Source organism: Leguminivora glycinivorella, chromosome 1, assembly GCF_023078275.1.
Source record: "Leguminivora glycinivorella isolate SPB_JAAS2020 chromosome 1, LegGlyc_1.1, whole genome shotgun sequence".
Taxonomy (NCBI): Eukaryota; Metazoa; Arthropoda; class Insecta; order Lepidoptera; family Tortricidae; genus Leguminivora; species Leguminivora glycinivorella.
This window is the reverse complement of record NC_062971.1, coordinates 36634597-36651180: the sequence shown is the minus strand read 5'-3', so window position 1 is coordinate 36651180 and position 16584 is coordinate 36634597. Positions and strand designations below refer to the sequence as shown.

Genomic DNA, 16584 nt, shown 5'->3' with positions numbered 1-16584 from the left:
CACGAAGCTGGATCCGCGCTTGACAGGGACAGGGACAGGGACAGGGACAGGGACAGGGACAGGGACAGGGACAGGGACAGGGACAGGGACAGGGACAGGGACAGGGACAGGGACAGGGACAGGGACAGGGACAGGACAGGGACAGGGACAGGGACAGGGACAGGGACAGGGGGACAGGGACAGGGACAGGGACAGGGACAGGGACAGGGACAGGGACAGGGACAGGGACAGGGACAGGGACAGGGACAGGGACAGGGACAGGGACAGGGACAGGGACAGGGACAGGGACAGGGACAGGGACAGGGACAGGGACAGGGACAGGGACAGGGACAGGGACAGGGACAGGGACAGGGACAGGGACAGGGACAGGGACAGGGACAGGGACAGGGACAGGGACAGGGACAGGGACAGGGACAGGGACAGGGACAGGGACAGGGACAGGGACAGGGACAGGGACAGGGACAGGGACAGGGACAGGGACAGGGACAGGGACAGGGACAGGGACAGGGACAGGGACAGGGACAGGGACAGGGACAGGGACAGGGACAGGGACAGGGACAGGGACAGGGACAGGGACAGGGACAGGGACAGGGACAGGGACAGGGACAGGGACAGGGACAGGGACAGGGACAGGGACAGGGACAGGGACAGGGACAGGGACAGGGACAGGGACAGGGACAGGGACAGTCAATATCTTCTTTTATCGCTGTCGCTGTTCACGATAAATACAACGTTTTTAAAATCTAACGAGGCGGAAGTGAAATACCTTCTCCCCTGTTGTAGTGCAAATAATGGGGTTTAAATATCAAAAAAATATATAAAATAAGATATTGACTGTCCCTGTCCCTGTCCCTGTCCCTGTCCCTGTCCCTGTCCCTGTCCCTGTCCCTGTCAAGCGCGGATCCAGCTTCGTGCCCAGGGGGGGGTCACGTGGTAAAGGCCCGGGGCCCCAGGGGGGGGTCACGTGGTCTATTTGTATGGCCAACTTAGGCTCCAGGGGGGGGGGATAGGGATAGGGATAGGGATAGGGATAGGGACAGGGATAGGGATAGGGATAGGGATAGGGATAGGGATAGGGATAGGGATAGGGATAGGGATAGGGATAGCGACAGTCAATATCTTCTTTTATATATTTTTTTGATATTTAAACCCCATTATTTGCACTACAACAGGGGAGAAGGTATTTCACTTCCGCCTCGTTAGATTTTAAAAACGTTGTATTTATCGTGAACAGCGACAGCGATAAAAGAAGATATTGACTGTCCCTGTCCCTGTCCCTGTCCCTGTCAAGCGCGGATCCAGCTTCGTGCCCAGGGGGGGGTCACGTGGTAAAGGCCCGGGGCCCCGGGGGGGGGGGTCACGTGGTCTATTTGTATGGCCAACTTAGGCTCCAGGGGGGGGGGATAGGGATAGGGACAGGGATAGGGATAGGGGGAGAGACTGGGGCAGGGACGGGACGGGAACGGGGTCGGGGACAAGGATAGAGATAGGGACGGGGATAAGAATAGGGATTGGGGTTGGAATAATCGGTCGGCAATCGATATCTAGGAAGTGTAAAATGCAGGTGGCTCAGTGGGAAGGGATTAGTATTTAAGTAGGCATCGGCGAGTATCCTGCATCCGTAATAACTATTACATTTATTTATTTATTTATTTAAACTTTATTGCACAAAAGAACAACTTAGTGTACAACTTAGTGTACATTCAATGTGCTGTAAGAAGATCGTTGTTTGCTTGCCTTTTATATGTTTACGTTTGCAATAAGTATAAGCAAAATGGAAAAAATTGTAAGCGATAATGCAAGGAAGTACTATTTACCCTACCGTCGTCGTCACCATAGCGTCGAGATACTGGCTATGTGGGTTGTATGAAGTTTCCCCAGTATAAATATTTATATAGGTAAAATACATACATATTCGTACCTACTACCTACGCTGTGGTCGCTGTGTAACAATTCTACAATCATTGCTAGAATTTCTTTTAAAACAAGTAAGTAAGTAAGTAAGTAATTTATTTATTGTAAGCTGTGTACATAAAGGTGTTCAATATTTCAAAAACAAGGTATCAACAGTTGCTCGTTACGTGCGTACAATATAGAAATTAGAAACTTAAAGAATAAATAACAACTATACATATACATTGTAACGTCTTAGAATCTAATACATTTCACTATCTGCCTCCATCACTTCGAAAAATTCTTTGAGGCTATAAAAAACATTATCCGTAAGAAACTTTTTCAACTTAAATTTAAATTTCTTACCATCTAACATTTTAATATAATTAGGCAAGGCATTAAATACTCTATTAGTAATATGTGTAAGGTACAGTCAGCCAAAAAGCAGTGTAAGGTTCTTGGCTGACCGTACAGCAAATAGATCAGTTACAATGGCCCCCCAGTCGAGAATTGCCCCGCTTTACCTTAATCGAAATAATCGCGGACAATTGTGGGCAAATTTTTTTTTGTTGTATGGTACCAAATTTGGCATGTCCTACCTCTTCTGACAAAGATTGCACAAATTCTATATCACTTTTTTACAGGCGTTTGATATTTATGCATAAATAAATAAATTCTATTTCAGAAATAATTAGTTTTGAATGAATATTAGTCATATTTTTAATAAAAACTTCTGTTTGAAGTCAACAAAAGTGTTGTTTTTCCCATGTCCAACTATGAAGTACTTATGTTTCATATGCGTTAAAATATTATTTTTGTATCATAACAATATGTTTTTATTTACTTAAATGTTTCTTTGTACATTAATTTCTAATTTAAATAACGCTTTATCTATCATAAATAGTTTTAGAATACTAAAAAATAATTTCAAACATAAACCACAAAAAGTAGCTCTGTGGAAAATCCTACTGAGTTACGGAGAAATTTCGTCAATATTTACTTATTTTACTGGATTTTCAATGGCTTACTGGAGAATGCGGTGGGTGTGGACAAGGCAAGGCTCAACGCATTGTCTAAACCAGAGTCCGGCGCGTGGCTTCAGGCTCTTCCTTCTCCCTATGTGGGTACCCTCCTTGACAATGACGATGCGGGTGGCCGTGGCTCTCCGCCTGGGCTGCAGTGTATGTGAACCCCATGTATGCATCTGCGGTTCCATGGTGGAGAGAGACGGTCATCACGCATTGAGTTGCTGTCGGTGTGCAGGGAGGCACCCTCGTCATCACGCCCTAAACGATATCGTGCGGAGGGCGTTGGTCTCGTCTCGGCGAATACACCGTGCGTGCTGGAGCCACCAGGTCTCAGCCGATCGGACGGGAAGAGGCCCGACGGGTTAACCTTGGTCCCTTGGGAGAGGGGCAGATGCCTGTTGTGGGATGCCACGTGCGTCAACACTTTTGCTGCTTCCCACCTTAGCCGCACCGTGCGTTCGGCGGGGGCGGCGGCTGAAGCGGCGGCGGCTCGAAAGCGGGAAAAATACGCGGTCCTGTCCAATTATATTTTTGTCCCTCTTGCCGTAGAAACCACTGGCTGTTGGTGCGCAGAGGCCAAAACCTTTATTAGAGAATTGGGCGGGAGGCTGAGCGAGCGTGGTCACGACCCCCGCTCCGGGTCGTTCCTGTTGCAAAGGTTGTCCATCGCGGTTCAACGTGGCAACGCGGCGAGCGTGATGGGCTCCTTTGCAGCTGGAGGGACTCGGAGTGGATTTAGTGAGTAGTTTATTTCTAATTTTATTTGTAATTATTAATTTATTTAGTTATTTGTATATATATACAAATAAGTTATTTGTATAAGTCTTAATTGTAATTATTTTATTTCCATATTGTAGTTGTTTAGAGACAAAGTTTTGCGGATGGCAATCGTGAAAATGAAATTAAACATTTAATCTACTAAAGTGGTAGGTTATTTTTTATTCTGGCAACATTATAATATCTTGCCGTGTACGTCTATATTGGTTTTTTGTTGTCAGTCGCACGCCATAACTCGTGAAGGAAGGATTTGTTCGAGCGTGTTTTAGAGGTCCGTTTCTGAGTTCCACATATAGATCAAGAGCCACGGCCCGCCAGACCTTCCTCAAATTCTCAAGGATGAAACTTTGGGACAATGTAGAGTTCACATCGGCGTTTAATGTGTGCAATGTGCATATTTTCTAGTTCGGCCCATCGGCCAATTTTTTGCTATCAAGTGATGAAGGTGAAAAAAAAAGTGCTTACTTTCCTTAAATTCTCAAGGCTGATTTTTATATATGTGTTAGAGCACGTTGTTAGAAATTGGTTATCATCAATGCCAGACCGTTTCCGTCGGCCATAACTTTTACCAGACGCGACAAAGTTGGCAAAAAACGACTCTAACTTACCTCATTTTCTCAAGCCTGATTTTGATATATGATACGCAGGGACCTATAACTAGACCGTTTGTAAGCAGCCAGACCAATCGGATGGACCCAACCATCCGCCAGACCGACTTAAAGTTTCGATATGAGCATTAGTAGAATTGAAATATTCCGGGTCTATAAAAGCTAAGAACTTGAATTTTCTACATTAAGCTACCTTGTTCGACGACCGAAAAGTTTAATTTACTTTTCTTCTTTTATTTATAATAAAATACACATGTAGTTACGCAGTGTAAATAAAATTCATAGCTTAAAATTAGTCTTGCACTTGCACCACATATAAACTTACATTTTTTTATTTCCTTAGAAGTAAAATTTTTGAAAGTCGCTTATTACGTCAAGTATACAATATACACGTAGCTTAATGTAGAAAATTCAAGTTTTTAGCTTTTATAGACCCGGAATATTTCAATTCTACTAATGCTCATATCGAAATTGTTTCTCAGTGAATTAAAAAGTAACTCAGTGGAACGATAAAGCCGCGTTATAAGTACACATTTATATTTTTACGGTTTCCATCTTACTCAATACTTTAGTACTCTATGATACATGAGTGGAATTAAATTTTAATATATAATGAATAATATATTGTTACTATTTAAATAATATAATTATTGTGGTTGGTTTCGTTTCCTTTTCAAGAAAAAGTGTACGTTTCACACATTTTTTTCAAAGTATTTACATTATGGGCTCATTTTACTTTATGATTTAACTTTCATATCATATACATAAAAAAAAAATTATCGTCACTTTTTTATATGGAAGTTTAATTATTTTCATGAATGTGATGCAATATACAAAGAAAACAAATTACTAAATTAAGGGCCTCAATTTTCATACGTGAGGCGTAAAATGAGTCCAAAAAGTAAATATTTTGAAGACACTGAATATATGTAGGTAAGGTGGGCAACAGAGAACCAGTGGTACACAAGGAACCAACGGTTTTATTCGAAAATGCGACGTTGCTAAACTGCACTGCGAACATAGGCACGCGCCGCTAAGGTTCCCCCGCTTGCTCCCCAGTCGGCGGCCAGTCCGCGTTGAAATTGCACGTGTAGTGAAGTATTTTGTGATTTTGGACAAGAAAACAGAAAAAAATTAAGTATTTAGTTTTTTTATTTTCTCAGAATGTAGTTATGTTTGATTTATCTAATTAATCAGTTGTGCGGAGTGACTATTTCTCTATCTTTTTGACATTCACTGATGCGGCTTTCTTGTGCCGTTTATTTATTACCGAATTTAAAAAGTGAAAATGTATATCTAGCACACATTGAACCACAAGGCTAGAGTACTCAATGAACCAGGAGGTTCTCTAGGTAATTCTCTAGTTAGCCTTTGGAAGGTCTATTTTGTACAACTTTTGCCATGTTTAAGAGTTAATATAAATATATCTAATATAACGCTACTATATAGTACAAAAATATATGATAATACATATATTATTTAAGTTTTTTGAAGTGCAAGACTTTATTTTTCATATAACGAAGAATATTGTGACGATTACATTAGTAAACTACTCTTAGTTTAAATAAATAAGCATTTTTGACATTGTAAATGTTGTGTTTATTAAATTGCCCCATATTTACCTAAATCAGTTTGTATATTTTGCAATTATTTATCAAAAACTATGCAATTATATAATGGTAGGTTCATTGTGTACTAGGCCGGTTCATTGAATACATAGTACCGGTTCAGTCTGTACCAGAGATTGTACACAATGAGCCATTGTTCATCTTTTAAAAAAACTAAAATATCTCGACTTCTATTCAGTTTTATTAAAAAATAATGATGAAAATTTAGAGCTAGATAAATAACAAATGCACTGAATAAAAAAAAATGAATTTGGACCTATTATGACTGACTTATTAAGATTTAAATTTTTGGTGGCTCATTGTTGGCAACCTCACCCTACACTTTTTCTGAAAAAGGCTCAGTTAATTTAATTTTTTTTATTTGAGATATTAACATCCCCGTAAAAACAGTTTGCTTAATTGTTTGACGTAGTTAAATTAGCTCCATGTTAATCGCACCCTTAGTTTTATGTTACGTTCCACTGAGAAATTGTCCTAGCAATTTCTTAGACGTAAATTTAAATTTTTATAAGATTTTGTTACCCTTACCTACCTGTGAGTATGATATTATATAAATCTAACATCTTCTTTACATTTAATAGGAGTTTATAGTAAATTTTTCTACAGATTTTTATGTTTTTACGAAAAAGTTTTGAAGTTTTTTGACCACAATGTCACTCAGCGGATATGTAAAAGTGATTTTTAGAGGGTTATTTTGTGTTTATTCTACTGTTTTTTGTAAAGTTCGTAACTCAGTGGATCACCCAGCTCCAGAAACACCGATTAAAGTTCATTTTTTCTCAGTTCTTACAAAAATGCTATTAATTTCATTGAATTTTATGTAGATGAATGACTAATGAACACGAAAAAACAATTGTATCATTCAAACTAACAACATTTATAAAAACACAAGTTTTTCAATACGCTATAACAAAATAAAAATCCACCCTGTACCTACAAAGAAACCTACGGATCCAAATGAAAATCTTATTTTTTGTAAACGTTTCAATAAGAATACTTTTATTACGCGGGCGAAGCCGCGGGAAAAAGCTAGTTAAAACATAAAATATTACCTTTCGATACATACATTAGTAATAAACCTGATTAAATAACAAATGGTTGTTTCGAAAAAACAATGTGTGAAACAGTCAATTTGTATATAAAGACATGTGACACCCATAACAAGCATTATTTTCATAATGGGTCTCGCACAGATCACCTCCATTGTGATTCTCATTGGACAATTTTCTGTATTCAGTTTAGCTGCCGATCTTCCTAAGCTACCCAATAACAGACTCTCAGAAGGACAAGACAGGGACCTCCCCAATGGAGTACCAATCCACTGCGGATCTGCATCTCCAAGGAGGGTCAGCACTACCACTTATAAAAATCCAGGACAAGTATTGACAAGTACAATCTTCGGAAGAGACGCGATCACTGCTGGTGCATTGGGAGATCCAAACGGACCTAGACCGGGAGCTGGAACGCGCTATAAAATGGCAGAATTCCATGGAGCTAAAGTCTTGTACGCTCTCGAAATAGACCCCGCTGGGGAAGCAGCCTACTGGCTCCCTCAAGGCGGTGTCGTAGACATTCACCATCATCCGTCCGACAGACAACCAAAGTACGTGTTCACTCCTGACTTCAGTGGTTGCTCTTGGACCGTCACTCCCGGGTCTAACGGGATGCTCCGCCTGCATCACGTCGAAGGCGGCAGGGAGAGAGAACAGTTCAACAGCTTAACAGAAGCTCAGAAAGGGGGACCTATCACCTACGCCATACAATACAAAGACTACGGGTACGTCGTGGAGACTCGCAAGCTGACTAGCAACGTCCCGGCGTACGCTTACATGCACTACGCTAACGGCCATTGGACCCAGGGCCGGATTAAGGGTAGAGCGAGTGGAGCGGCCGCTCTAGGCGCCACATGGCAAGGGGGCGCCAAAATCGAGAATGTGGAAAAATTCATACAAAAAAATGATACGTTGCGTGGGCGCGCACATATCACAAAATGGCGAGAGGAGTCGGGAATGAATCCACTATTGAAAATTCAGATTAAGTGGAAAGTTGCACCACATTGCCAACATATACCAACATTTATAAGGGCGCTGTAAAGGAGGATTCTAGCCCTTGACCACATTGTTGTGCGGCGAACGACAAAGTTACGTCGCTATCCAAATCCAAAAGTATGAGTCTACCCGGCAGTCCAAAGCGGAGTTCCTCATAAAGCCAAAGGCGCAAACGTTTCAGAGAGGCGCAATTTTGTGAGTCCCAGCAGATGGGGAGCGAACTTTATTTAAAGCACTAAGATCACTTAGTGGCAAAATAACGAAATGAGTATCCCGACGGTGACGATCGAGTCCGCAGTTAATCTCTTAATTAACTCTTAGTATCACAGAACTAAATCAAGATAGAAGGAAAATGCTCGGCGATTAACAGCGAAACCGAGCGTGTAACGTTTTGTGTCGAGCCTATGACGTCACGAGTGTACTTTAGTGATGGGAACGTTGTCGCCGCGTAACCCATTCGATCGATTGTGGAGGTTGCTTGCGGGATGCCCGCCGAAGTTAAAAATATCGGATGTTCATCTTCGTTGTGAAATGAAGTAAGTATATACCTGTATTCGTGTGATGACAAACAATTCACTAGTAGGTATATAATTAAGGCCAGGAACAAAGATTTTAGTAGGTAGGTATTAATACTAGTTAATATTTCGTAATATTTTTAAGAAAATCGACCATGTACTCACTTCATTATCCTCATGTTATTTGTTACAACTTTTAGTAATATATAAATATAATTAACCATTAACACATCTTTAGAGTTAATTTTATTCATAATAAATATAGAGCGTATTATGTTTGTATTTGTTTTTCTGCCGACCACAAATTCAACGTTAATACCGTAACTGTAACCTATTTGAAAGTTAAATTTACTTTTCACTCGTACTTTATATGTATAGTTTCATAACAATATAAAAACATAATTATAATTTGCACTGCTTCGCAAAATCGTTTTAAATCGAATAAGGAAATCGCAGCATACATGACGATATAGTTCCGTGGTGCACCACTATTCTTAAGTTCGACGTGAGTTCGACGAACAAAATAACAAATCTACCTTCACTTTGTCTCGACAGTTTGAATAGCCTATTTTTATATCGCTTGTTTTAAACGCACGCCAAGTCGGACTCGTCAAATTAAAGCCGCAATGGAAAACTAGTTTGACGGCCGTACGTCAGCTAATGTTTTGATGATAAAAATAGAAAAATCGTGTTTTTTATTTAATAAAAAATATTTTAGGACAAATGGTACTTACCGATGATAGGAAACACTTTGTTTAACACTCTTGCTTTTATTGGTGGTGTTTGAACAGTTAATTATCGAATACCGACCCATTTTGTATTTTTCACTGTATGTCACTCGCGGGCAGCGGTCGGGAGCAGACTGACTTGCGCGGCGAACAATGTTGCTCGCTATTTAACTTTTCCGCACGCGAAGTAGATACACTTTTTCCTTCTATCTTGATTTAGTTCTGTGCTTAGTATTATAAAAATAATAGTGATGGGGAAATATTAGGCCTAAAAGTCGGGAACATAGGCGCCCTGTGAAGTCAAGATATCCCAAAATATGTCAAAGACCGCAGCTCTGCAGAACATAAAAGCTTGAAAGTTCGCGGATTCCCCGGTGGCGGGTTGACTTATAATAAATCCAGTAAAAAAAAATCGCGCTCGCTTCGCTCGCGCTTACTATTTATATGTTCTCTTTTAGTTACTTAGGAAAAAATCCGAATCTGCTTTCCTAACTTAGCCACTATAGTGCTCCATTTTCTTTGTTATTTTATGTATTTACATGATTATCCACGTTCAGCCCCACGTAACTATACTAGGGTGCGACTACGAAAGTTCAACCATTTGTCCCTTTCGTACTCTGTATCTGTATGATGAAATCCATAAATTCTGTATTACGTTAATCTTCAAATTACGGCATTAATATGAACAAAATTTCGCGCTCGCTCCGCTCGCGATTTATTTTCCTACGTGGTGAGACCTTACCAAGGGGCGCCGAAACTCAACCTCGCTCTACCCTGATCGAGTGCACGGGCCGGCGCTGATTGGACCCTCAACTTCCAGCGCAAGTCTTGCACTCCGGAAACTGGCGGGTACACGTTCAACAGTGCCCGTATTTTAACTGGGTTGGTGATGAACGAATCGAAATCTACTTATCCTGCTATATCGGGTACCAAGTCTTACAACATTCCTTAAACGTCGTGATTTCGTGATATCAATTCTTCATCCTTTTGGCATTTATTTATTTATTTATTTAATCTTTATTGTACACAAAGAAAGAAAAACTTATAGTACAAAAGGCGGACTTAATGGCATCATGGCATGTTACTCTTTGATCTAAGGCCTGTGTACTGTGTAGGGGTTCCTAAATTAAAATTTTATTAAAATATTATATTTTTTCCATTCAGATACAAATACGCCTTTCTTGACACATTTTGTGTTATTGTTTTGTAGTTCTTTACCCATGTCTCATATCATCTCATATCTCCACCATGAACAAGTTTTGAGTGCTCCTTCTTCTCGGATATCGCGGTTCAGTCTGACGTTATGGGGTCCTGTTTTCATAAAAAAATAATTGGAATTTACCTTTCTGGATCCCTTATTTGAAATTATTTTTTGCGTTATCAGTTTTACTTTAATTAGCACTAATTTCACAAATTTATTTAAATTTACTGTACAAAAATGCACGACAGTTGATTTAGATATGAATATATCTATATAAACATTGCGCTGCGTTCACTATGTCACGGGTCCGCGTCGTACAGCTGCGTTCGTGACCAACAAAATGGTCCCGACGGAAGACCAGCGCTGACCCTTGGGTTAGCATTTTATGCTGAGTCGGGACCATTTCGTGGTAACTTATATGTTTAATTTCTTTTATTTGCTGTTTCTGTTTTCTTACTTGTGTATTTTGTAGTTATCACGAATAAATAATTGATTGATTGATTGATTGATATCTGAAAGCAGATACATACATTAATTGCGAGTTAAACCTGATTTGATAAAACGCAATTAGCTGTTTAATAAACAATGAACTCGAAGTCAATTTGTATATAAGCACATGTGCCACCATCGACTGGTATCATTTCAGCAATGGGTCTGAGACACATCACCCCGGTCGTGATTCTCATCCTCCAGCTTTATGGATTGAGTTTAGCGGCCGACCTGCCCAGACTCCCCAACAACCGGCTTGCAGAAGGCCAGGCCAGGGATCTGCCCAACGCTACTTCAATCCGTTGCGGCGCAGCAACTCCTAGAAGAGCCACCGTCTCCGCCCATAAGACTTTTGCCCAAGTCTTCACGAATACAATCTTCGCGAGAGACGCGATCACAGCCGGAGCATTAGGAGCTCCCAATGGACCCCACCCGGCAGCCGGTTCCCACTATAAAATAGCTGAACTTCGTGGAGCCAAAGTCTTGTACGCCCTTGAAATCGATCCCGCTGGCGAAGCGGCGTACTGGCTTCCTCAAGGCGGTTCTATAGACATTCCCAAAAACCCGTCTAATACTCAACCGCATTACGTGGTCACTCCTGATTTCAGCGGTTGCTCCTGGACGGTCACTCCTATAAAATAAATAAATAAAAATCATTTATTTCAGACAAAACAGTCCATAGTATGTTAGTTACAGAAATACTTAAATTACTATGTTAGTACTTAAACTAAGATGTTGAGAGGTCCAGTGCCTAACAAATGCACTATCCCATCTACCTGCCACTACAGCTAAGAGACTGTGGCGACTGTCGCGTACTCTGCGGAGCGCTATCTCGACCATTAGTTGGCATGTATACGCAAAACACTATTATATGCTTATCACCCAACGCTATCTTAACCGCACTGATTCTAACATTGTCGCACTGTATAACGGAGGTCGCTGGAAACAACTTCTTGCGCCATAATATAGCAGTACCGCCGTACGGCCTGCCCTGCAGAATACCCGTCGATGTGTCCACTGCCGATGTCCCGGTACAGGCGAACTCGTCACTAATGCTATTTAGGTATCCGAGGTCATGAGGTAAAATCCAAGTCTCTTGTAAAGCTATAATATCAGCCGAGGTGCACAATCGTTTAATATCATCTAATGATCGTTTAACATTTCGACAGTTAAAGGAACAAAGGGTAACTTCATTTGGTTTACTTATTTCCATTGTCCACTAAGTTGTTAGAACTCGTCGTAGCTCGCGTAGCACTCGTAGCGGCCACCGTAGCACAGGCAGTCGCTTGGGCGCTCGATGCATTCTCAGTGTTTTCGGTACGTTTATAACTAGACGTTATAAAACGGCGAAATATAATTCCACTCGGCCACAACTTCTCATCCAGGAACATATTTATTTTACTTTCGCACACGTAGAACTTATACGCATTATGATTGCTATTTTTGTTCTTCATGACTATTTGGTCTAGCGTGATGTTGTCCTTGGTTTTCTCGCGTATATATTCCGTAATGTCGGATTTCGAAGTATCCTTATGCACATTTGTTATCAAGATAGGTACTTTCGGTTCGGCCGCTCTAAACTTGCAGCTAATATCCGCCTTGCCCATTTTGCCGATAAGGTGGTTTTTCGGAGCCGGTTTTGACGCCTTCTTGACTGGACACCACTCGCCTTCACTTACTACACTCGCAAATGTCTTTTGTTGATTACTTTCCACTACCGCAGGCAGGTTTGTCAAATTCAAAGCACCGTCCACTTGGCCGGCCGCACTCGATACTTGTTTACTCTGCGACTGTTTCGTTGAAATGACCGGCGACGGCGGTGAGGCGGGTGGCGGAGGGGGCGGCTGTGCAATATCCAGCGGCGCCGCAGGCACACGCGTACTGTTTTGATTGTTGTTCGGGTTTAAGCCACTCTGTCGCGACGGTGAGCAGGACGGCGACTTGCGAGTTTCGTTCGGGCTAGAGTGAGAATGCGTATTCGCGTTCTTATCATCGTTACTGTATTCGCTACTTCTTGAGAATGCGTCAAAGTTGGTAATCCCCATTGGCCCGCTGTTCAAATAACCGCCGCGTCTACCAACGTTCACATTCAAATATGACTGGCTAACGTTCTGGTAGAATGGATCACTTATGTCCGGTATCCTGCGGTCCGTGAGCTTTTTTTCCAGGTTTTCTAGCATATCCATTGTAACATACTGTGATTTTATGGTCCGCAACTCATTCTTAAGCACCACTATATCCTTTAAAAGAGATGTTACGTCTACGGCGTCAAAGTCCACCGGCGGTATTTTATGTAGATCGCGGGCAGTGAATATTGGAAATTTATCAGGCTCAGTAACCCGAGCTAATTGGATAATATCCTCAATATCACGGCGTTCCTTCCCGTCATTTTTTCGCACAATCTTTCTTTTTTGCGCAGGGACGGATAGAAATAATAAGTCCTTGGCTTTCTTGATATCCTCCGCCGAATAAAAATCCACACATATTCTGCTCATGCTCTCATCGTCCATAAGATGCAACTTATTCACCACAAAAGTCAAGAGTTCGTTTATTACAATATCACAACTATTGCACTTCAAAGTAACTGCCATGATGCGAGTTCACAGCAGCTAGCTAACCGCGACACGACCGTACGAACCGATGCGCGCGCGCGACTGAAACTATGGCCAACGGAAATCTTCGTCTGAGACACGTCGAAGGAGGCAGGGAGAGAGAACAATTCAACAGTTTAACTGAGGCCCAGAAAGGAGGGCCAGTTACTTACGCTATGCAGTACAAAGACTATGGAATGGATACATCGTGGAAACAAAGCGGTTGGTCAGCAATGTCCCAGCCTTCGCCTACGTGCGCTACGCAAACGGTGACTGGTCCCTCAACTTCCAACGCAAGTCTTGTACTCCAGAAACGGGTGCATACGCATTCAACGCCCAACGTATTTTAACAGGATTGGTAATGAATGAACTGAGGTCTAGTTATCGTCCTATATCAGGTACCAAAAATTATAATCTCCCTGAACAATAAATAAGTTTCAATAGGCAAGTTCAAGTGCAGTTTAGTTTCATATATTTTGCGAAAACCCTCTTTCATTTCGGCATGTTTCTTTGTAAGTATTTAAAACCAATCATTTCAAATCAATTTTCCTTATTTTCATATCTAATAAATAAACATTCATTTCATATTTTATTTCGTATTATTATTTCTTTTATATTTGTCCTTATGAATTAAATAGGTTATGTTTGATTGCATAAACATGTCTGTTAAATGCCGAGTTCCAGATGTTCAACGTAATAATGTCAATAAAAATGGCCCGTGCAATTCACCACACCTGCTTCAACACAAAAGCAACTAATTTGACTTATATTGCGCAGACACAATCCAACAATGACTCTCCAAAGGTCTTAACAAAACCTGTAATCTATAACACTTAAGTCGTTTTCATTATTAGCAAGTAATACTTCATGTGGTGTTCTTAGAGTGCAACAGTAGGCCACCTCAGAGAAACCACCAAAACAGTTCATTGTGGTCAAGGAGTACAAATGGGACAATAGATTTCAAGGGGCAACTGTAGGTACTTAACGTATGATTCACAAAGCTGCCCTGGGTGTCAAAGGACTATTGAGGATTTAATTGATTGCTAATATTTAAGGTAGACTTTTATTATTATATTATGTGGTTAGAACGGTTCAACTATTTAAGTATGATGAAATATGTGAAACAGAATTAATTTAATTTACCTGACCTCAAACGCAAATTTTGATTTTACAAAACAATTTATTTTGTCTATAAACAAACAATTTATGTTGTTTCTAATTAACACAAGTCAAATTATAATTATTCTATTGAAAATATTTCAACTTGTGCTATCTTTAAGTAGTCACACCACTATATATATAAATTAAAACCGAAATAAATTACACATATGAAAGAAAAACCTCAGGAATTGGAGGCCTTGGTCACTTTTTCTTTCATATGTGTAATTTATTTCGGTTTTAATTTATGTTGTCTTATAAGATGTTTTATAGCTTCCTAAATTGTTTGTCGAAAACCGTAATAATATCCCCCGTACCTACTCCTGTACTAGTACCTAAAGGTTGTGCCTTAGAGCTTCATTTTCCAGCATTTATTGCAATTGTAAAATAAAAAAATAAATCTGGTTTATTTCATTTTCCATTTGCTACGTCAAACTTTCTTAATGTCTCCAATTAGGGAACAATTACCCATCCGAAAATAATGAACTAGATACAGTAGGTACCTTATGCTCCTCAACCTCAACCCTCAAAGTAATGGCAAGGGTGCCCGATTGATATTCCGAAATAAAATACGCCGATTTTCGGTTCGCCGACAACGATTCGCCGACGTCTTTTTTGGCCGAATAACGATTGGAAGATTCTCATGTCGCATAATATTCGTTCGTAAACGGAGTCGGTAGCCTGAGCTCCGGGCCTTCGGCCCTACGCGGAGCTATACACTATATCGACATAATCGACACACAGAAGTAAGAAAAAAAAACATACACCAACTACACAAAATATAACCTAAGTTATGTACAAAACCGTATATTATTTACAAGTATGTACATAACCCAATCCAAGTCCTTAAAGACCCACGTACTGACAGAAAACCCTATGGGCGCCAATGTAGCCGGCTAGTCAGCGGAGAAATGAAACAAAGGTTCTTCAAGTAAACAATATAATATATAAACTAATATATACAATAAAATGGGTAATATCTGTCAGTACGCGAGTAGGTAGTAAAAGATCGTCACTGGCCTCAACGTTCCTTCTGGCCGTATAACGTGGTCTGTCCTCAGGTGCCACTGCGCGAGTTGTACAGAAACCAGGCTGAAGATGTTCCAGCGCTGAGTAGTATAAGCAGCGACGTTCAGCAAAGTTCTTCTTAAATTTTAAAGTAGAAGAAAGGACTGCAACAATCGTGCGTGCTTACTTGACAACCGTCAAAAATGGATACGAGGACTGGCGGAGGCACAAGAGCGATGGCCGTATCAACGACCAGATCGGTAAGGAAAAACATTCTGTTGAAGAGCATATTGGATTCACGTTCTTATTTTTACTGACATTGGTATGTGTCCCTGTCAAATTGTAGCATTTAGCCAGCCATTATCACGGAGAAAAGCATCGGACGGACAGCCTAACTTGGCGATAGGTATTGAGTTGGCTACCAAACTCAAAAAGTAATTCCAATGTTATAAGTTCAGTTTCCATTTCAGTGGAAGTACTCCAGATAAAAAGGCAAGATAAAAGAGGTTCGTAACTCCACCATCTCTCCCGGCACCATAGTCCGAGTAAAGGACGGGTCTGAAGTCCCAGCAGACCTGGTTCTGTTGTGCTCTCAAGGAGTAAAGGGAAAGTGTTTCGTGACCACGGCCAACCTGGACGGAGACAGGAATCTGAAGACACTGAGGGTCCTGCTACCGCTTGTGGGATGTTCTCCTGGTACGTTTCGTTTCCACCTCAGATTATTGCTAGACGCTTTAATAAATACGAGGATTGAATTTTGATTTCTAAGTGTCAGAATTTATCATAATGGTAATTGAGGGATTTAGCCAGTTATCAATATTGTGATGTTCCATAATAAATCGGCCACAATGGCGTTTTAAGGCGATATCGTACACGCAAAATTTTACATGATGGCCGTGTTATTCCCATATA

At 40.8% G+C, this 16584-nt stretch overlaps 2 protein-coding genes across 2 annotated transcripts in view; both read left to right on the top strand.

Moving 5' to 3' along the window:
• The window catches only part of LOC125225347 (phospholipid-transporting ATPase IF-like), a 28520-nt gene that overhangs the window by 6390 nt on the left and 5546 nt on the right, over positions 1-16584 (top strand). Inside the window, 4 exon segments of the mRNA XM_048129018.1 lie at positions 7128-7806; positions 11073-11539; positions 15726-15780; positions 16165-16368. Coding sequence (XP_047984975.1) covers positions 7128-7806; positions 11073-11539; positions 15726-15780; positions 16165-16368 — 1405 coding nt within the window.
• On the top strand, positions 6759-10691 carry LOC125229461. Its single transcript, XM_048134309.1, has 2 exons — positions 6759-7789; positions 10033-10691. Exons 1-2 carry the CDS (start codon positions 7113-7115, stop codon positions 10175-10177), a joined length of 822 nt encoding a protein of 273 aa, XP_047990266.1. The 5' UTR covers positions 6759-7112; the 3' UTR covers positions 10178-10691.